Raw genomic sequence first — 22,705 nt, 5'->3', positions numbered from 1 at the left:
ATCTTGGCAAAAGAGAAATGCTCACTAATAGGGTTGTAAACAAATTTGTGCATAACATTTGAGAGAAATAAGCTTTTTGTGCGTATGGAAACTTTCGTTTGTTTTTATTTCAGCTCATGAAACATGGGATCAACACTTTACATATTGCGTTTATATTTTTGTTCAGTGTAGCTAGCTATCATGCATGCTTTGTGTATTCTGGTCGCAATGTTGCAGTTCTAAAATTGATGTAGCTAACTAGCTAGATTGTAAACATTTAAATGTTTGATCACCGTTCAACAATCCTGGAAGCGAGAAGGCGATATCTTTTTTTTTTTTTTACATGAAAGCGGTCTGCTTTCAAGCTTGTTTGACACGGTAATGACGTCAAGTGATCTGCTGGGGGGAGGGGCAAGCAAGTTTTTTTATAACAGAGATTTTAGTTGAAAGCAGAACTTAAAAGTTAACACCAACATCAGCTTTAGGGAGTAGTAATGTGATGGCCAACAATAATGGTTGCAATTGAGATCAGCTGTGCGGGTGATTTTATGTGATGATTTATTAAGGAGATATCAGCTGGCGATAATCTGGTGGTCATTGATGTTTGAAATAGGCCCATACTGTTGAAGGTTTTCAATGTTTCCAAGGAAAGGTATAACAAGCTAAAAGAGCACACTCAAAACAAAACACGTTTCTTACCGGGGCAACTTCCGGGATCTCGTTTGTGGACAGGGAATGAGACAACAGCCAATCAGATTCAGTTCCACGATCCATCAACAACATTTCCCCCACAGGGGGTTTTGCTAATATATCTTTCAGGATGAGTGAATTAATTGAATTCCTACATGTATTAATTTGCCTAGATAATTTAATTAATATGGATGACTATTATGTCACACAGAGTTTGTCATTCCACAGCTGTGTTCATTTTATTGCTATCTTGATAGGGGGCCTGGATGATAGCAAAGAGCACTTTTTGTCCCGCTGGGCACATACTCTTTTCAACATCTATTCCAAGTTGTTTCAATGTAATTTCAGTGTAAATGACTTGGAAAGAACGTTGATTCAACCAGTGTGTGCCCAGTGCAGTAACCTAACCACTTGACCCAGTTCCTGATCAAACAGTAGATTGAATCAAATCAAATGTTATTTGTCACGTACACGTGTTTTGCAGATGTTATTGCGGGTGCGACAGTGCAGGAATATCTAACAATTTCACAACATTACCCAATACACACAATCTAAGTAAGGAATGGAATTAAGAATATAGGGTCCCCTGTAGCACAGTTGGTAGAGCATGGCGTTTGCAACGCCAGGGTTGTGGGTTCGTTTCCCACGGGGGGCCAGTATGAAAATGTATGCACTCACTAACTGTAAGTCGCTCTCGATAATAGCATCTGCTAAATGACTAAAATATAATACATATATGGACGAGCAATGACAGAGCGGCATGGACTAAGATACAGTAGAATAATATAGAATACAGTATATACATATGAGATGAGTAATGCAAAATATGTAAACATTATTTAAGTGACTAGTGTTCCATTTCTTAAAGTGCCCAGTGATTTCTAGTCTACGTCTATAGGCAGCAGCCTCTAATGTGCTAGTGATGGCTATTTAACAGTCTGATGGCCTTGAGATAGAAGCTGTTTTTCAGTCTCTCGTCCCAGCTTTGATGCACCTGTACTGACCTCGCCTTCTGGATGATAACGGGGTGAACAGGCAGTGGCTTGGATGGTTGATGTCCTTGATGATCGTTTTGGCCTTCCTGTGACATCGGGTGCTGTAGGTGTCCTGGAGGGCGGGTAGTTTGCCCCCGGTTATGCGTTGGGCAGACCGCACCACCCTCTGGAGAACCTTGCGGTTGCAGGCGGTGCAGTTGCCGTACCAGGCGGTGATACATCCCGACAGGATGCTCTCAATTGTGCATCTGTAAAAGTTTGTGAGGGTTTTAGGTGCCAAGCCAAATTTCTTCAGCCTCCTGTTGCGTCTTCTTCACCAGTAGCGAAGATGCACTACATGACCGAAAGTATGTGGGAGATTAGCCCTGGCTCGCAGTCGGTGTTCCAATTCATCCCAAAGGTGTTCGATGGGGTTGTGGTCAGGGTTCTCTGCAGGTCAGTCAAGTTCTTCCACACTGATCTCGACAAACCATTTCTGTATGGACCTGGTTTTGTGCATGGGGGCATTGTCATGCTGAAACAGGAAATGGCCAAACTGTTGCCACAAAGTTGGAAGCACAGAATCGTCTAGAATGTCATTGTATGCTGTAGCGTTAAGATTTCCTTTCACTGGAACTAAGGGGCCTAGCCCGAACCATGAAAAACAGCCCCAGACCATTATTCCTCCTCCACCAAACTTTACAGTTGGCACTATGCATTGAGGCAGGTCGTGTTCTCCTGGCATCCGCCAAACCCAGATTCGTCCATCGGACTGCCAGATGGTGAAGCGTGATTCATCACTCGAGAACGCATTTCCACTGCTCCAGAGTCCAATGGCAGCGATCTTTACACCCTCCAGCCGACGCTTGGCATTGCGCATGGTGATCTTAGGCTTGTGTGCCGCTGCTCAGCCATGGAAACCCATTTCATGAAGCTCCCGACGAACAGTTATTGTGCTGATGTTGCTTCCAGAGGCAGATTGGAACTCGGTAGTGAGTGTTGCAACCGAGGACAGACCGAGGACAGCACTCGGTAGTCCCGTTCTGTGCGCTTATGTGGCCTACCACTTTGCGTTGCTGCTCCTAGACGTTTCCACTTCACAATAACAGCATTTACAGTTGACCGAGGCAGCTCTAGCAGGGCAGAAATTTGACAAACTGAGTTGTTGGAAAGGTGGCATCCTATGACGGTGCCACGTTGAAAGTCACTGAGCTCTTCAGTAAGGCCATTCTACACTGTTTAGCTATGAAGATTGCATGGCTGTGTGCTCGATTTGATACACCTGTCAGCAACGGGTGTGGCTGAAATAGCCGAATCAACTAATTTGAAGGGGTGTCCATATACATTTGTATACAGTGGGGAGAACAAGTATTTGATACACTGCCGATTTTGCAGGTTTTCCATACTTACAAAGCATGTAGAGGTCTGTAATTTTTATCATAGGTACACTTCAACTGTGAGAGACGGAATCTAAAACAAAAATCCAGAAAATCACATTGTATGATTTTTAAGTAATTAATTTGCATTTTATTGCATGACATAAGTATTTGTTCACCTACCAACCAGTAAGAATTCCAGCTCTCACAGACCTGTTAGTTTTTCTTTAAGAAGCCCTACTGTTACCCACTCATTACCTGTATTAACTGCACCTGTTTGAACTCATTACCTGTATAAAATACACCTGTCCACACACTCAATCAAACAGACTCCAACCTCTACACAATGGCCAAGACCAGAGAGCTGTGTAAGGACATCAGGGATAAAATTGTAGACCTGCACAAGGCTGGGATGGGCTACAGGACAATAGGCAAGCAGCTTGGTGAGAAGGCAACAACTGTTGGCGCAATTATTAGAAAATGGAAGAAGTTCAAGATGACGGTCAATCACCCTCGGTCTGGGGCTCCATGCAAGATCTCACCTCGTGGGGCATCAATGATCATGAGGAAGGTGAGGGATCAGCCCAGAACTACATGGCAGGACCTGGTCAATGACCTGAAGAGAGCTGGGACCACAGTCTCCAAGAAAACCATTAGTAACACACTACGCCGTCATGGATTAAAATGCTGCAGCGCATGCAAGGTCCCCCTGCTCAACCCAGCGCATGTCCAGGCCCATCTGAAGTTTGCCAATGACCATCTGGATGATCCAGAGGAGGAATGGGAGAAGGTCATGTGGTCTGATGAGACAAAAATAGAGCTTTTTGGTCTAAACTCCACTCACTGTGTTTGGAGGAAGAAGAAGGATGAGTACAACCCCAAGAACACCATCCCAACCGTGAAGCATGGAGGTGGAAACATCATTCTTTGGGGATGCTTTTCTGCAAAGGGGACAGGACGACTGCACCGTATTGAGGGGAGGATGGATGGGGCCATGTATCGCGAGATCTTGGCCAACAACCTCCTTCCCTCAGTAAGAGCATTGAAGATGGGTCGTGGCTGGGTCTTCCAGCATGACAACGACCCGAAACACACAGCCAGGGCAACTAAGGAGTGGCTCCGTAAGAAGCATCTCAAGGTTCTGGAGTGGCCTAGCCAGTCTCCAGACCTGAACCCAATAGAACATCTTTGGAGGGAGCTGAAAGTCCGTATTGCCCAGCGACAGCCCCGAAACCTGAAGGATCTGGAGGAGGTCTGTATGGAGGAGTGGGCCAAAATCCCTGCTGCAGTGTGTGCAAACCTGGTCAAGACCTACAGGAAACATATGATCTCTGTAATTGCAAACAAAGGTTTCTGTACCAAATATTAAGTTCTGCTTTTCTGATGTATCAAATACTTATGTCATGCAATAAAATGCAAATGAATTACTTAAAAATCATACAATGTGATTTTCTGGATTTTTGTTTTAGATTCCGTCTCTCACAGTTGAAGTGTACCTATGATACAAATTACAGACCTCTACATGCTTTGTAAGTAGGAAAACCTGCAAAATCAGCAGTGTATCAAATACTTGTTCTCCCCACTGTATATAGTGTTTCTAGCATGCATGCGTTTACATGCACACGAATAATTAGATATTAAGCTGATTATGGAAATTGATGAGCTCATCTTCAGCCAGCCATTGTGTTCTCTTGATTAACAGACATGTCAGAGAAGAAGGAGTGATCTAATCATTCTCAGAAAACAATGTCCAACTGATGGCCCTATGTCCCCTACAAAACAAGTCCCCTACAAGTTAGAATGACACTCTCTATCACAGGGTCTCTGCTAATAAATGTATCAAAATTGAATAAAAAGTCTGTATGAATGCAGAAAACACCACTTACAAACCAGATAGTTTCCAATAGGAAATTAGATCAGCGATTCTTGTAAGTTGGGACAATCCTTTTCCGACAGGGAAACTCTTTTTATAGTTGATTTTTTTTTTTTTTTTGCATTATTTGAGCTTAAAATGTACATTTAGGGGAATTTATGAGGGAAAATATTTGTTTTGGATATTCTGAAAATACTTTCAATATTATTGATTTCCATGTCGGCTCCAAATACCCCTGTTCGGAGCAAAGGATCCCAATTTCAAACTCTTCAAAAAAGTGTTTAAAATTCTAAAACCTGTCAATAATGGATATAAACTGAAAAATTATCATATGTAGTTGTATTGCATATTTGAATAATATAATGTTAGAATTAAATAATCAAGGCCTTTAAACACTTGTTGGATAATAATTGTAAAAATGTATTGCCTTTTATGGTGTCTGACGGAGTTGACAAATCCAGTTAATTGCATTCTATGAGAAAAAAATGTGGAGTTTGTTCCTTTACATGGTGTGATAGCTGATACTTAGGTCTATCAAAAACTGCGCTACGCCACTGTCTATCTTCAAGGAGATTTGCCTGCTAGCTAGCTTCGGAACTGTATGATTTCATTTTCTCTGTTTCTCCTATGACTCCTTGATAAGGTAGGCTATAATCATCCCTTGTAGTTACTGCAGTTTGCAGATAGATATTATTGGTCTATTCCGGGGTCACGAGTACTATCTGCACACCGGCCAGTCAGAGTCCATCTGCAGTGTGTGTGACGTGTGTGTGTGTACCAGCCAAGTCATAGGAATGTAGAGGACTGTGTGTCATATCATATGACTGAGTTTGGTGACAGTGTCCTGTCCAGTTTTCCATCTCCCTTGCCAGACCCCCCAATGTTGGTGTGTGTGTGTGTCATCAAACTGAGCGAGAACTATGATCGGAACTCATTGCCACAGTGTGTACCTGTGTGTGTGTACATCATAGGGCTTAGAGCCACAGATAAGATTTACAGATAGAGAGGGAAGAAGGGAGAGTGGGGTTATACTGCCATCTCACTCACTTGCTCTCACACAGGGACTCAGATAGGCTGGTATACTGATTTTCTCTGCACTTACTCACAGAAGCAACAGGGTCATGATGACCCAAAGCCTCCAGAATGGCTTCACTCTGGAGAACCACTACCTCCAGGATCTGAAGGGGCCTGTCCCTGTGCCCACTCAATATGCTCCAAGGCTGGGTGTACGCCGGGGGTCAGGCCCTGTGGAGCCCCATAAGGACCAAGAGATCCAGAGGAATCGATCTGGCACTGTACCCGCTCAGGGTGCTCCTCTCCTGGGCTCATGTCGTGGGCAGATCCCTGCTCCTATGGATGTCCAGATGTGCCAGTCTATACAGCCATGCCATGCGGATCACCAAGGAGACCTGAGTGCTGGGCAGCTACTCAAATGGATGGACACAATCGCCTGCCTCGCTGGTCAGTATATACAGTGTGTCTGTGTGTGTGTGTGTGTGTGTGTGTGTGTGTGTGTGTCTGTGTGTGTGTGTGAATATATGTGTGTGCATATGGCTGTGTGTGCGTGTGTGTCTTTGTGTCTGTTCCCATGCAAAGAAGACAGAAAAGTAGTTATAATGTAAAGTTCATGGGAACAGTTTCAGACAGAATATTTTTTAGTCTGCTATTCCCATCTGTAGCTAAATATCAGGTGGAGAGTTTCCTCTGGTGTAAATGCTGAGCAAATGTTAACAAGATAGAGACTAGGAACAGTGTTAGAGTTCAGCAATACAGGAATATAAACTGATTAGACGTCAGGGGTAGTGTCTGCCACCTCACAGACACACCCCCACACACACCACCTCAGTTCCACAAGTAGGGTGTGTGTGTTAGAGCTGCCCTTCAGTGGCCATCGCTGGACAGACAGGGTAACAGCAGTGCACTGACCCCTCACCTACTATCATTCCCCTGCGTGTGTGTGTGTGTGTGTGTGTGTGTGTGTGTGTGCACAATAACACATAAGAGATTTGTGTTATCCCCCATGAGGATGTTAATGATTGATATGTCACTGTAATTGTAGTTCGGCCCCAGTTGGAGAGATGAAACATAGATACTGTAAATATATAGATAAACAATGTGAGATAACAGTGTGTGTGTGTGTCCCTTAGCTGAGCGTCATGCTGGAATGGCGTGTGTGACACTCTCCATGGACGACATCCAGTTTGAGGAGACTGGAAGGTACGCGTCAATCAATCAGTCGAATCAATCAAATGCATGTAACGTTTTTAAAATGTCAAATGTTTTTTGCAGAGTTGGTCAGGTGATCACCATCAAGTCCAAAGTCAACAGAGCATTCACCACTAGCATGGAGGTAAGACAACACACATGCACACACCCGCGTACACACACACACATACTCACACATGTACAATTATTATATATATATTTTTTAATATAACAATTGTGTGTAGGTGGGAATCCTTGTGTCAGTGCAGGATGTGAGGGAACATGTGGAGAGATTGGTGTGTGTGGCCTACTCCACCTTTGTTGGAAAGCCAGCGGGACCACAGAAGGTGTTATTGCAACCGGTGGAGAATCTGTGTTCTGCAGAGGAGCAGTTGCAGCATTCTCTGGCCTCAGAGAGACGAAGACTCCGCCTTTACAATGAACAGACCTTCAGTACCCTGCTACAAGACTACCACACACTAGCCAACGGTCAGTCTCTCTCTCTCTCTCTCTCTCTCTCTCTCTCTCTCTCTCTCTCTCTCTCTCTCTCTCTCTCTCTCTCTCTCTCTCTCTCTCTCTCTCTCTCTCTCTCTCTAACCACATCTCTGTATTTCTCTCTCTCTCTCATTCTCTCTCTCGCTCCTTTCTCACATCTCTCTATGAGTGTGTGTGTGCACGTGTGTGTGTGTGTGTGTGTGTGTGTGTGTGTCAGCCTGGGATATTGTGTCCAAATCTGTATCGCTATCTTGACTTGGATTATCTTGTCCTGAATGGAACTATAATTGCCCCTTGAACTCATTTTCAAGGGGCAATTATAAAAAAACAAATACCTTTGTAGCTGAGGAAGAGGCGAGATAGAGAGAGTTTGCTTGGTACTGTGCTCCGACAGAAAGGACGAAGTGTCAGCCAGAGGACATACTTGTCATACTTGAGTAAAAGTAAAGATACCTTCATAGAAAATTTAAAAGTGAAAGTCACCCAGTAAAATACTACTTGAGTAAAAGTATTTGGTTTTAAAAATACTTAAGTATCAAAAGTAAAAGTAAAATAATAAACCATTTCAAATTCCTTATATTAAGCAAATCAGACGGCACTTTTTAAAAATACATTTTTATTGACGGATAGCCAGGGGCACACTCCAACACTCAGACATAATTTACAAACGAAGCATGTTTAGTGAGTCTGCCAGATCAGAGGCAGTAGGGATGACCAGCTATGTTCTCTTGATAAGTGTGTGAATTGGGCCATTTACATATCAAATCAAATCTAATTATATTTGTCACATGCGCCGAATACAACCAAACATGAAATGCTTACTTACAAGCCCTTAACCAACAATGCAGTTTTAAGAAAAATAAATTAAAGAGCAACAATAAAATAACAATAACGAGGCTATATACAGGGGGTACCGGTACCGAGTCAATGTGCGGGGGTACAGGTTAGTTGAGGTAATTGAGGTAATATGTACATGTAGGTTGAGTTAAAGTGACTATGCATAGATAATAAACAGCAGCGTAAAAAAATGCAAATAGTCTGGGTAGCCATTTCATTAGCTATTCAGCAGTCCTATGGCTTGGGGTTAGAAGCTGTCAAGAAGCCTTTTGGAACTAGACTTGGCGCTCCGGTACCGCTTCCCGTGCGGTAGCAGAGAGAACAGTCTATGACTAGGGTGGCTGGAGTCTTTGGCAATTTTTAGGGCCTTCCTCTGACAACGCCTGGTATAGAGGTCCTGGATGGCAGGAAGCTTGGCCCCAGTGATGTACTGCGCCGTACACACTACCCTCTGTAGCGCCTTGCGGTCGGAGGCCGAGCAGTTGCCATACCAGGCGGTGATGCTACCAGTCAGGATGCTGTCGATGGTGCAGCTGTATAACTTTTTGAGGATCTGAGGACCCATGCCAAATCTTTTCAGTCTCCTGAGGGGGAATAGGCATTGTCGTGCCCTCTTCACGGCTGTCTTGCTGTGTTTGGCCCATGTTAGTTTGTTGGTGATGTGGACACCAAGGAACTTGAAGCTCTCAACCTGCTCCACTACAGCCCAGTCAATGAGAATAAGGGCGTGCTCGGCCCTCCTTTTCCTGTAGTCCACAATCATCTCCTTTGTCTTGATCACGTTGAGGGAGAGGCTGTTATCCTGGCACCACACTGCCAGATCTCTGACCTCCTCCCTATGGGCTGTCTCATCGTTGTCGGTGATCAGGCCTACCACCGTTGTGTCGTCTGCAAACTTAATGATGGTGTTGGAGCGTGCTTGGCCACGCAGTCGTGGGTGAACAGGGAGTACAGGAGGGGAATAAGCACGCACCCCTGAGGGCCCACCCCATGTTGAGGATCAGCTTGGCAGATGTGTTGTTGCCTACCCTTACCACCGGAGGGCGGCCCATCAGGAAGTCCAGGATCCAGTTGCAGAGGGAGGTGTTTAGTCACAGGGTCCTTAGCTTAGTGATGAGCTTTGAGGGCACTATGGTGTTCAACGTTGAACTTAAAAAAAAGTCATCAGGGATTTATTTGAGGGTGAAATTTAAACCACAGGATTATGTAATCATGGTAACCACATTTCAACATACAAAAACCTTGGATAAAATATGTTGAATTTGTACTTTTAAAACAATGTCAGATTTTCTACGTTATATCCACTATCAGAAAGAACAAACATAGGAAGTGTTGCCCAGACTACTGGGAAATGTATCTATCTACAGCTACACTTTGGTCTCCCATCCAAGGTATTAACTAAGCCCAGCTATTACAGTGGGGGAAAAAAGTATTTAGTCAGCCACCAATTGTGCATGTTCTCCCACTTAAAAAGATGAGAGAGGCCTGTAATTTTCATCATAGGTACACGTCAACTATGACAGACAAAATGAGAAAAAAAAATCCAGAAAATCACATTGTAGGATTTTTAATGAATTTATTTGCAAATTATGGTGGAAAATAAGTATTTGGTCAATAACAAAAGTTTCTCAATACTTTGTTATATACCCTTTGTTGGCAATGACACAGGTCAAACGTTTTCTGTAAGTCTTCACAAGGTTTTCACACACTGTTGCTGGTATTTTGGCCCATTCCTCCATGCAAATCTCCTCTAGAGCAGTGATGTTTTGGGGCTGTCGCTGGGCAACACAGACTTTCAACTCCCTCCAAAGATTTTCTATGGGGTTGAGATCTGGAGACTGGCTAGGCCACTCCAGGACCTTGAAATGCTTCTTACGAAGCCACTCCTTCGTTGCCCGGGCGGTGTGTTTGTGATCATTGTCATGCTGAAAGACCCAGCCACATTTCATCTTCAATGCCCTTGCTGATGGAAGGTTTTCACTCAAAATCTCACGATACATGGCCCCATTCATTCTTTCCTTTACACGGATCAGTCGTCCTGGTCCCTTTGCAGAAAAACAGCCCCAAAGCATGATGTTTCCACCCCCATGCTTCACAGTAGGTATGGTGTTCTTTGGATGCAACTCAGCATTCTTTGTCCTCCAAACACGACGAGTTGAGTTTTTACCAAAAAGTTATATTTTGGTTTCATCTGACCATATGAAATTCTCCCAATCCTCTTCTGGATCATCCAAATGCACTCAAGCAAACTTCAGACGGGCCTGGACATGTACTGGCTTAAGCAGGGGGACACGTCTGGCACTACAGGATTTGAGTCCCTGGCGGCGTAGTGTGTTACTGATGGTAGGCTTTGTTACTTTGGTCCCAGCTCTCTGCAGTTCATTCACTAGGTCCCCCCGCTCACCGTTCTTGTGATCATTTTGACCCCACGGGGTGAGATCTTGCGTCGAGCCCCAGATCGAGGGAGATTATCAGTGGTCTTGTATGTCTTCCATTTCCTAATAATTGCTCCCACAGTTGATTTCTTCAAACCAAGCTGCTTACCTATTGCAGATTCAGTCTTCACAGCCTGGTGCAGGTCTACAAATTTGTTTCTGGTGTCCTTTGACAGCTCTTTGGTCTTGGCCATAGTGGAGTTTGGAGTGTGACTGTTTGAGGTTGTGGACAGGTGTCTTTTATACTGATAACAAGTTCAAACAGGTGCCATTAATACAGGTAACGAGTGGAGGACAGAGGAGCCTCTTAAAGTAGAAGTTACATGTCTGTGAGAGCCAGAAATCGTGCTTGTTTGTAGGTGACCAAATACTTATTTTCCACCATAATTTGCAAATAAATTCATTAAAAATCCTACAATGTGATTTTCTGGAATTTATTTTCTCAATTTGTCTGTCATAGTTGACGTGTACCTATGATGAAAATTACAGGCCTCTCTCATCTTTTTAAGTGGGAGAACTTGCACAATTGGTGGCTGACTAAATACTTTTTTTCCCCACTGTATATTTGTTACCAATGTGCTATCATGAAAATGATTGTTGAGAGATCTCCACTTAAAAACAAAATAGATTCACTGTTGCTATCGAAGTCATTCCAAAGGGTAGGTTTAACAGAGCAAATGAAATGTGACCATATTTTATCAATCATCATTGATGCTATATAGGCCTATATAGCATTTGGAAAGTCATCAATAGCAATTGTTTGAATTCAACCCAGAATTCAACTAAAACTAGACAATACAATAGGCCTAGGGTTTCAAGCTTGATTCAAAATGTAATGATATTAGTGATATTGAATTGTGTTTGTTTGTCAACGCAACCAAATATCAACATTTGACGGAGATGTATCTTCTGTTTGGATAGTTCCATTTGTGCCACTGACTTAGTCTGGCTTTAATTCCAGATGGAACTGTCCAAGCAGAAGATATATGTGTTGACAACCGAACACAATTCCATATCACTTTTAAAAAACAATAAGTAGTCTATTAACTTGTTGATAAATTAACAAATGATATATTAGATTCATGTCTCCAACTCAAACAAAAATAACAGTTAAAGAATGGCTCAGATGGAACTATCCAAGCAGTATATACATATCCTTTAAATGTTGATATTTGGTTGCGTTGTCAACCAAACACAAGTCAATATTACTTTTGTAATACAGTAAATAGCCTAAAGTTAAGACTATCTTGCAAACTAATGTAACATTCAACCTTAAAATGAGTAACACATCCATGACCACATTTTGAGGTTACTATGACTATACATTTCTTCTTATGTAATCATATAAATCATGCAAGTTTAAGATAGCATGCATATATTTTTTATTTATTCTATTTTTATTACCTTTATTTAACTAGGCAAGTCAGTTAAGAATGACGGGCTATCAAAAGGCAAAAGGCCTCCTGCGGGGACGGGGGCTGGGACTAAAAATAAAAATATAGGACAAAACACACATCACGACAAGCGAGACACCACAACACTCCATAAAGAGAGACCTAAGACAACACAGCATGGCAGCAACACATCACAACACAGCATGGTAGCAACACCACATGACAACAACATGGTAGCAGCACAAAACATGGTACAAACATTATTGGGCACAGACAACAGCACAAAGGGCAAGAAGGTAGAGACAACAATAAATCACGTGAAGCAGCCAGTCAGTAAGACTGTCCATGATTGAGTCTTTGAATGGAGAGATGGAGATAAAACTGTCCAGTTTTAGGGTTTTTTGCAGCTCGTTCCAGTCGCTAGCTACAGCGAACTGGAAAGAGGAGCGACACAGGGATGTGTGTGCTTTGGGGACCTTTAACAGAATGTGACTGGCAGAACGAGTGTTGTATGTGGAGGATGAGGGCTGCAGTAGGTATCTCAGATAGGGGGGAGTGAGGCCTAAGAGGATTTTATAAATAAGCATCAACCAGTGGGTCTTGCAATGGGTATACAGAGATGACCAGTTTACAGAGGAGTATAGAGTGCAGTGATGTGTCCTATAAGGAGCATTGGTGGCACATCTGATGGCCGAATGGTAAAGAACATCTAGCCGCTTGAGAGCACCCTTACCTGCCGATCTATAAATTACATCTCCCTAATCTAGCATGGGTAGGATTGTCATCTGAATCAGGGTTAGTTTGGCAGCTGGGGTGAAAGAGGAGCGATTACGATAGAGGAAACCAAGTCTAGATTTAACCTTAGCCTGCAGCTTTGATATGTGCTGAGAGAAGGACTGTGTACCATCTAGCCATACTCCCAAGTATTTGTATGAGCTGACTACCTCAAGCTCTAAACCCTCAGAGGTAGTAATCACACCATTGGGAAGAGGGGCGTTTTTCTTACCAAACCACATGACCTTTGTTTTGGAGGTTTTCAGAACAAGGTTAAGGGCAGAGAAAGATTGTTGGACACTAAGAAAGCTTTGTTGTAGAGCTGGTCTGTGGAGATCCTCACAATTGATGTAATAATCTGCGCAATATCTCGAACACCATTGATCACTTGCACCATGATGTACTTTAATGTAATCTCAACTGGAATCCAGGTAATCTGCTATTAGATGAAGCACATTGATAAGTAACACAATCTGTTGTATAAATAAACAAAATATCTGACACTGTATTCCCATTTGAACTTTGCTGTGCTTTTAAATGGTTGAAAGTGCAGTGATAACACATTGGAAATTCAACCAACTTTTGGCTGTTTTTTTTGAGTGGGTGAATATAGGTTGTAATCTCATTGATCAACATCTCAACCAAATATTACCCAATTATCCACGTTGAAATGACGTAGTGTACCCAGTGGGTTGTCTATGTGTAATGCTCTCTGTCAGAGCCACATGATGAATAAACTTACATCTTTGTCTGAGGGCTATTTCTGAGTTGGTGATTAGCTGTACTACACGTGTCATTACATCTCTTTTTAATCGCCATGTCTGTATCTGTTCCTCCCCATCAGGTAACTGTTCCTCTCCAGGTGTGTGTAGCAGGAGAGACCCGCTGTCTGCCGTGTCCACAGAGTTCACGCGTGTAGAGAGCATCGAGCTGGTCCTACCTCCACACGCTAATCACCACGGCAACACCTTCGGAGGACAGATCATGGCCTGGATGGAGAACGCAGCCACAGTGGCAGCCAGGTAGATACACACACACACACACACACACACACACACACACACACACACACACACACACACACACACACACACACACACACACACACACACTCACACATGCACACACACTCTACTAACCCTCTCTGTCTCTCTCTACAGTCGTCTGTGTGGCTGCTTCCCCTCTCTGAGGTCTGTAGACATGTTCCGTTTCAGAGGTCCCTCCTCTGTAGGAGACAGACTGGTCTTTAAGGCTATGGTCAACAACACATTTAACAACAGGTAACATGTCTAAGCATCTGTGTTACCTTTCAGATAATAGGATCCTATGAAAATGTATTTAGCACCGTATTTAAAATGTGTGTGTGCCTGTGTGTATAGTATCGAGGTAGGTGTCCGAGTGGAGGCCTATAACTGTGAGGAGTGGACTTCGAACAAACCGCGTCACATCAACAGTGCCTTCCTCATCTACCAGCTGGCTAACACATCAGGAGATGCACCTGCCTTCCCCCAAGTCACATACACCACCCAGGACGGGGAGAGGAGGTATCTGTCTGCCATTGTCAGGAAGAGAATACGCATGGCTAGAAAGCACATCCTGTCCTGTAAGGAGGAGGCTCCTCTCTCTGTCCCCTGGGATAAAAGCAACCAGGTACTACAACCATGTAATGAACATGACACTACCAGCACGCATCGTTCTAGCTAAGATAGCCTTGTACCTGACTGTTTTTGCATTCAACCACATTGCTGCCATGCAGTGGTGTAAAGTACTTCAGTAAAACTTTAAAGTACTATTTAAGTATTTTTGGGGAGTATCTGTACTTTACACTACTATTTATATTTCTGACTACTTTTACTTTTACTTCACTACATTCCTGAAGAAAATAATGTACTTTTTACTCCATACATTTTCCCTGACACCCAAAAGTACTCGTTACATTTAGAATGCTTAGCAGGACAGGAAAATGGTCCAATTCACACACTTATCAAGGGAACATCCCTGGTCATCCCTACTGCTTCTGATCTGATGGACTCACTAAACACAAATGCTTTGTTTGTAAAGGATGTCTGAGTGTTGGAGTGTGCCCCTGGCTGTCCGTAAATTACTCTGGTTTGCTTAATATAAGGAATTTGAAATTATTTATACTTTTACTTTTGATACTTAGGTATATTTAACACCAAATACTTTTAGACTTTTACTCAAGTAGCATTTTACTGGGTGACTTTCACTTTTCATTTTCTATTAAGGTATCTTTACTTCTACTCAAGTATGACAATTGAGAACTTTTTCTACCACTGCTGCCATGCCAGATGACAAGTTCGTTAAAGCTGAGATACACTTTTAGTTAAGCGTCATTATTTCCCAGCTGACTGTCTATCTCCTATCGCCCCCTGCAGGTGTATCTGGGCTATAACAACGTAGCTGCTCTGACTGTACTGGCTGGGAAACAAGACTGGGAGGCCAGCAGCATCAGTGACAGGGTGAGAAACACACACAAATGCATGAACGGAGACATTATATGGCAATTTTGTAAAGGATACTCTCTCTCCTTTTTGGACACCATTTTGCTTTTACGTTGTCCTTACTCTGTTGTATGTTTGTGTATCCAGGTCGGTGTGTATGTCCATGAGGAGGCGGAGCTGCTTTGTGTCCAAGTTCAGATGGAGGTCATGACCTCTGCCCTCCATGCCTTCACCCTACTGGTTGACCTCACACTGCGACCTCTTTGGGACACACACTACCTGTAAGTATGACCGACACAGAGCTTTATGTTCATTAAACTAACTAAACCGTTAACCTCTCACGTCCCCTTCTTCCTGTAGGAGCTGTGAGGAGGTGGAGAGGGCGGATGAGGAAGAGACGGTGTATCACATTAAATGCCCCCCCATCAATGGAGGGAAGAGCCGAGACTTTGTGTTCCTGCTGTCAAAGAGGCAGCCCTGCAAAGACGGGTAATGTTTCCTTTAGAATAATTTGTGTGTGTGTGTGTTCCTGTCTTCTACAGTGGCGATGGTTATGTGATCATTCTGATTTCTGTAACTGTATGTGTGTTCCTCTTCTACAGTGACCCCTATGTGGTAGCCCTGAGGTCTGTAACTGTGACGGCAGTTCCCCCTGTGGAGGGTTTCCTCCGTAGCGAGGCCAAGTGTGCCGGGTTCCTCATCCACAGCCTGGGACTCAACAGCTGCAAGGTGAGGCAGTCACATATGCACACTCTAGTGATGGGAAGTTTGGCTCGTTTTACTGACTTGGACCTTTTCGAGTCATTCAGTTAAAAGAACAAATCTTTAAACAAATGTTGTTAATTTGATTCAGTAATACCAAGAGCATGCAAGACCCCTACCGGCGAACGATGAACTGAAAACTTGAGTCATGATTCTACAAGCCTCTCAGAGTCACATCTCATTCACCATAAGAGGCTTTTTGGCGCTGTCATTTGTGACAGACTTGTAAAAGTGTGATTTAAACAATGTAAATCTGTGATTGCTAGGCATACATATATGATTGTTCCTTGATTCCTTTGAAACGAGGTCTAGTTTGCGCTACAAACTATTAAAAGCTATCTATGAAAACCTGAGACTCTTACGAACACACACATGTTTTGCTCTATGACTCTCAGAAGCCACACAAGAGTTGTTAGAAGGTAAGGGGATCATAGGAAATCCCAGGACATAGTGTCTATAATACTGTAATAAGCTCACAGTTGCTGTCACAAACTCCAAACTCCACACAGTTGTCACTGACTAGTAGGATATTCATTTCCCACAGAACAAACCATTTCTGTACTTACAGCATTCTTATCAATTATTTTTTAATCTGTTTTTTTTTTTCTTTGGCAGATCTTGTTTTTTTAATTGACAATTTGTCAATAAAACTCATGAATGCAACTGTTTATGTCGTATAGTGTTCTACTTGTAACCCTGGTTGTCCTGAAAAGAAAATGGTGAAACAATTCATTGTGAGGCTTAATATAAGTGCTGGACATGCAGATAAATGAAAGTAATTTAAATAAAATCTTATTTTTGCTGAGGTCTCAGGACTGATATGGTTAATACACACAGTATAATAACTTGTTAGCTTTCATCACGTCTTCATTAACCCTCCACAGAGACCTCACAATTCATATAAAATGTGTTAACACCATGTGTGCATGTGTTATTCTTTGTTCCAGGTGTGTTACTACAACCAGGTGACGTCAGGTGTGTTGCCATATGTAGCAGGTAACCTGGCAGGCTGGTCCAAGTCTATGGAGGAGACGGCTAGCGCTTGTATCACTTTCCTGGAGAGAGACCTCATCACTAGCGTCTTCTGATACACTAAACATGAGTCTATGATGGTGAATTGATACAGCGGAGAATCATGATTCTAAACATGTCCATGGCTGCTAATACAGGTGTTACATTTACAGTAACCCACCATGTATTTGTGATGTTTATGTAACAATTCAGAGCAAATTTAGCTCATGTATGTGGTGTAGGTCTTATTTCATGAATTTTGCTATAAATATTTCAGATGTTGATGTGAGTAATGTACAGTAACATAATGACACTCATAATGACAACCTATTCTGTAAATAACAAATAAAACCAATATTTTTTTTACATTTGTTTCTCTTTGACAGCCGGATGAGATGGAAGAGATAGAATACATCACTAAACAGGACACACACAACAAAGAGGGCTAACAGACATAAAAACACATATTTAGATACAGGAAAGGACAGTGGGACTGTTTAACTCCTCCTTTATTAAAACAAAATCCATCATATACTAAATAAGTTCATAATATCAGTTGTATTATATCATTCACATAGTACCAACACACCTCTCCTTCTCCTGTGACATCAGACCAAGGCACTACCCAGGCTACATTCAGTATGTAAAAAACGTAATGCAACGTTCAGTTAAATGGAAATGGAGGTGTTCTGAATGACATATTGAAAAACGGGGAGGGGTTGGGTTGTGGGTTCAAAATCCATCCCTGCCCTTTAAATATGACACTCATTGATTCAAGCCACACCCTGCCACACGCACCAAACAGAGGAAACGTACCTCAGTCTGTTCAAAAATGTTTTTGGGAAACGTGTCGTTCAGTACAAGCCATTACGGAACGTAGCAAACATTTAATCTAACTGAACACACCCCTGTTAGCTAGGGTACAGCACACCACTGTCACGACCCGGTGCGAGAAACAGTCACTAATAATTGTCAGAACCCAGAAGATGAGGCAGACACAGCAGTACTAGAGATGGTGGTTTAATAAAGAACAAAATCTTCAGGCAAAGAAACTAAATCCACAAAGTCCAAAAATAAAGCCAAGAGGCACAAAGAGGAAAACCTCCAAAAAAAACAAAAGAAACTCCACAAAGTGGTAAAAAACAGCAGGGAAAAACAAACCTCAAAAGACTACTCAAACAAAACACAAGAACTAAACCAGAGAACCTCTGGAAAATCCCACCAGAGAAATATCTATATAAAACAAGGCTTGGGCTGGGGCTGGGTGCTAACTTACAAACACTGAGCAAGGAACTGAGGAACACACAGGGTTTAAATACTAACAAGGGAATGACCTACAGGTGCAAACAATAATTAGAGCAAGAAAAACAAAAAAGGTACAAAAAAAGTGCAATGGGGACATCTAGTGACCAAAACCCGAACAGTCATGGCCAAAACCTGACAGAATCCCCCTCCTAGGAACGGCTCCTGACGTTCCTACCAGCCTTCTCAGGGTGGAGGGCCCTGAACTGACGAATGAGGTCAGGGTCCAGTATGTCCTTGGCAGGAACCCAGGAGCGCTCCTCGGGACCGTAGCCTTCCCAGTCCACCAGATACTGCCAGGACCGCTGCACCCGGCGGGAATCCAGTATCCGGTGGACGGTATAAGCCGACTGGCCACCGATGACACGGGGCGGAGGTCTGCCTGCCGGGATAAGGGGAGAAAAAACAACAGGTTTTAATAAAGAAATGTGAAATGTTGGATTGATCTTAAGGGATCTGGGTAAGTGCAGGCGAAAAGTAACGGGATTGACTCTCCTGGCAATCTTAAAGGGACCGATGAACCTCTGGGACAGCTTGCGAGACTCCACCCGTAGTGGTAGGTTCTTAGTTGAGAGCCATACTCTCTGGCCGGGGTACAGGGTAGGACCGGGACGGCGACCTCTGTTGGCTTGTCGTTGGTACTGCTGAGAGGAACGCAGAAGATTAAGACGTGCCTTCTTCCACGTAAGCCGACAGCGTCTGATGAACCTCGAGGCTGAAGGCACTCTGACTTCTGCCTCCTGGTCCGGGAACAATAGAGGCGCATAGCCAAACTGACACTCATGTGGGGACATACCAGTGGAGGAGGAGCACAAGGTGTTGTGCGCGTACTCGGCCCAAACAATGAAGGATGACCAAGTGGACGGGTTGTTGGAAACCATGCATCTGAGGGTGGTTTCCAGCTCCTGATTCATCCTCTCAGTTTGGCCATTGGACTCCGGATGGTACCCTGAAGATAAACTGGCCGTGGCCCCTATGAGTTGGCAGAAGACCTTCCAAAACCTTGAGGCGAACTGGGGACCTCTGTCGGAAACCATATCTTGCGGAATCCCAAAGACTCGGAACACATGGTTAATCACCAACTCAGCTGTTTCCTTGGCAGAAGGTAATTTGGTCAAAGGAACAAACCTGGCCGCCTTAGAAAACCTGTCGATGATGACTAGGATCGTAGTATTACCATGGGACGGAGGAAGGCCAGTAATAAAGTCCAACGAGATATGGGACCAGGGTCGGTGGGGAATAGATAGAGGGTGAAGGAGTCCTTGAGGGCGGAGGTGAGAAGATTTGCCCTGGCAGCACACGGAACAGGCCTTGATGAAAGTGGCAACGTCTTCTTTTATGGTGGGCCACCAGAACTTACGCTGGATGAACTCCAAGGTGCGGCCTACGCCCGGGTGACAGGTGAGGCGAGAGGAGTGCCCCCACCGAAGGACTTGGGACCTTGCTGCCTTGGGAACAAACAACCGATTAGCAGGACCTCCTCCAGGGCCCGGTTCGATGGCTTGAGCTTGTTTCACGGTATCCTCCACTTGCCACGAGATCGGAGCCACGATCTTAGCGGCCGGAAGGACAGTCATGTCAGTATCTTCTCGAATGGCAGGAGAGTAGATTCGTGACAAGGCGTCCGGTTTGAGATTCTTCGACCCGGGTCTATAGGTGAGGATAAACTGAAATCGGCTGAAGAAAAGAGACCATCGAGCTTGTCTGGCGTTCAACCGCTTCGCCTGCTGGATATACTCCAGATTCTTGTGGTCCGTAAGCACTTGAAACGGTTGAGAAGCCCCCTCGAGCCAGTGTCTCCATTCCTTCAATGCCATCTTAACCGCTAGGAGTTCACGATCCCCCACATCGTAATTCCTCTCGGCCGGGGTAAGCCGGTGAAAGAAGAAGGCGCAAGGATGAAGCTTCTTGTCTTCACCCCTCTGAGACAGGACGGCTCCGACCCCAACGTCTGATGCGTCTACCTCCACCACAAAAGGTTCATCCGCCGTTGGTAGTGTCAGGATGGGAGCAGAGAGGATGCGCTGCTTGAGTCCTTGGAAGGCCGTCTCAGCTTCTCTTCCCCACAGAAACCTTGTGTTGCCACCCTTGGTTACCGCCGAGAGAGGGGCTGCCACCGAGCTGAAGTTCTTGATGAACTTGCGGTAAAAGTTGGTGAAGCCCAGGAAACGCTGAACTTCCTTAACGGACTTGGGGGTGGGCCAATCCGCTACCGCCTCTACCTTCTTGGGGTCCATCTGGACTCGTCCGGGTTCCACTATAAATCCCAGGAATTGTACTCGAGAGGAATGGAATTCACACTTCTCCGGCTTAACGTACAAATGGCTGTCTAGAAGGCGTTTGAGCACTTGTCTGACATGCTTAGTGTGTTCTTGAAGGGAGCTCGAAAAGATGAGGATGTCATCCAAGTAAACAAACACAAAGATGTTAAGCATATCCCTAAGCACATCGTTTATGAGCGCTTGGAACACAGCCGGAGCGTTGGTCAGGCCGAAGGGCATCACCGAGTATTCGTAGTGACCAGTAGGCGTGTTGAAAGCGGTCTTCCACTCGTCCCCGGGTTTGATCCGCACAAGATGGTATGCGTTCCGCAGGTCAAGCTTAGTGAAGACAACTGCTTCCTGGAGCAGCTCAAAGGCTGTGGCCATAAGGGGTAGCGGTTACGGACGGTTATGGCATTGAGTCCCCGGTAGTCGATGCAAGGTCGTAATCCACCGTCTTTCTTGGCCACAAAGAAAAACCCTGCTCCCGCCGGCGAGGTAGATGGACGCATAAGGCCTGCTGTCAGAGCGTCCTTGATGTAGGTATCCATAGCAGCTCGTTCGGGAGGAGAAAGGGAAAAGATCCGACCCCTGGGAGGGCAGGTCCCCGGCAACAGGTCGATGGTGCAATCGTAAGGTCTATGGGGTGGTAGTTTGGTGGCCCTCTGTTTGCTAAATACCAGTTTGAGGTCATGGTAACACTCGGGAACTCGGGACAAGTCGATGGATTCTAGAGACTCGGAAGGAGAACTCTGGGAACTCGGGAAGATACAAGTGGCTTGGCACGTAGGACCCCACTGCTTGATAGTGCCCACAGACCAGTCGATGTGAGGGTTATGGCTGTGAAGCCAGGGATAACCAAGGACGAGAGGAAACTCGGAACAGGAGATCAGATGAAAGTTCATCACTTCCTGGTGTTGGGAAACTGAAAGTCGTAAGGGGGTAGTGGCACGAGTGACAAGTCCAGATCCCAAAGGACTTCTATCCAACGTAGTAACCCTTATGGGGTCACTTAGAGGTTCAGAAGGAACGCCATTCTCCTTCGCCCAGATCCCATCCATGAAGTTACCTGCGGCTCCAGAGTCTACCAAGGCTTGAAGAGAAAACTCGTGGTCGTCCCAGGAAAGGGTAACAGGAATGAGCAGGCGGGAGTTGGATGGATGGGAGGAGGTTATGTTTCCCGTTACAGTCCTCCCAGGCCTGCACGGGAGAGTGCGTTTCCCTGGAGCCCGGGACACGTGGAGCGGAAATGGCCCGGTTTGCCGCAATATAGACAGCATCGCTCCCTCATCCGGCGGTCTCTCTCAGCCTGGGAGATGCGTCCAACCTGCATGGGTTCTGGTGGAGCCAGCGAGGATAAAGGTGGAGACTCGGAGCTGGAACCGATAGGAGCTCGGGTGAGCGGTCTATGGTTTTGTTCTCTCTCTCTCAGACGCTGGTCTATGCGTGAAGCCAACTTGATAAGGGACTCGAGGTTGTCCGGTGGTTCCCGAGTGGCCAGTTCATCTTGGATGGTGTCAGAAAGACCCTTCAAAAAACACACTGTGAGCGCCTCGTCGTTCCAGCCACTTGCTGCTGCCACAGTGCGGAACTGGATGGCATAGTCCGTCACGCTGCGCCGACCTTGGCGGAGAGTCAGGAGCTGTTTGGCTGAGTCAGGGCCGTTGGTAGGACCTTGAAACACTCGCTTGAATTCTTCAGCAAAGGTAGAGTAGCTGGCACAGCAGGGACTTTGGGCATCCCACACAGCAGTAGCCCAGGCTAGGGCCTTTTCCGACAGCAGGGTGATGATATATGCTATCTTGGACCGGTCGGTGGGAAACGACGATGGTTGCAGCTCAAAAGAGAGAGAACATTGGGTGAAAAACCCCTTAC

The 22,705-nt window shown here is 44.7% G+C and overlaps 1 protein-coding gene across 1 annotated transcript; it reads left to right on the top strand.

Annotated features, from left to right (window-relative positions):
- The first annotated feature begins 5,799 nt into the window (after positions 1-5,799).
- On the top strand, positions 5,800-17,633 carry LOC311128714 (acetyl-coenzyme A thioesterase-like). The gene is made up of 12 exons (XM_084160955.1): positions 5,800-6,353; positions 7,040-7,109; positions 7,182-7,242; positions 7,343-7,586; positions 13,877-14,054; positions 14,193-14,312; positions 14,412-14,682; positions 15,429-15,512; positions 15,642-15,775; positions 15,855-15,983; positions 16,097-16,223; positions 17,204-17,633. The coding sequence occupies exons 1-12, from the start codon at positions 6,014-6,016 to the stop codon at positions 17,342-17,344; spliced, it is 1,899 nt and encodes a 632-aa protein (XP_084017081.1). The 5' UTR covers positions 5,800-6,013; the 3' UTR covers positions 17,345-17,633.
- Positions 17,634-22,705: the final 5,072 nt, after the last annotated feature.

The sequence above is a fragment of the Coregonus lavaretus genome, assembly GCF_964263955.1.
Source record: "Coregonus lavaretus genome assembly, chromosome: 4".
Lineage (NCBI taxonomy): Eukaryota > Metazoa > Chordata > Actinopteri > Salmoniformes > Salmonidae > Coregonus > Coregonus lavaretus.
This window is presented reverse-complemented; position numbering and strand designations above follow the sequence as displayed.

What these genes read in the sequence shown, in the direction of transcription:
- LOC311128714 (XM_084160955.1), top strand. Translation starts at nt 6,014, where the DNA reads ATGATGACCCAAAGCCTCCAGAATGGCTTCACTCTGGAGAACCACTAC. An exon ending in CCTGGGATAAAAGCAACCAG is followed by an intron (nt 14,683 to 15,428) that starts GTACTACAACCA and finishes CGCCCCCTGCAG; the next exon opens with GTGTATCTGGGCTATAACAA. An exon ending in AGGCAGCCCTGCAAAGACGG is followed by an intron (nt 15,984 to 16,096) that starts GTAATGTTTCCT and finishes CCTCTTCTACAG; the next exon opens with TGACCCCTATGTGGTAGCCC.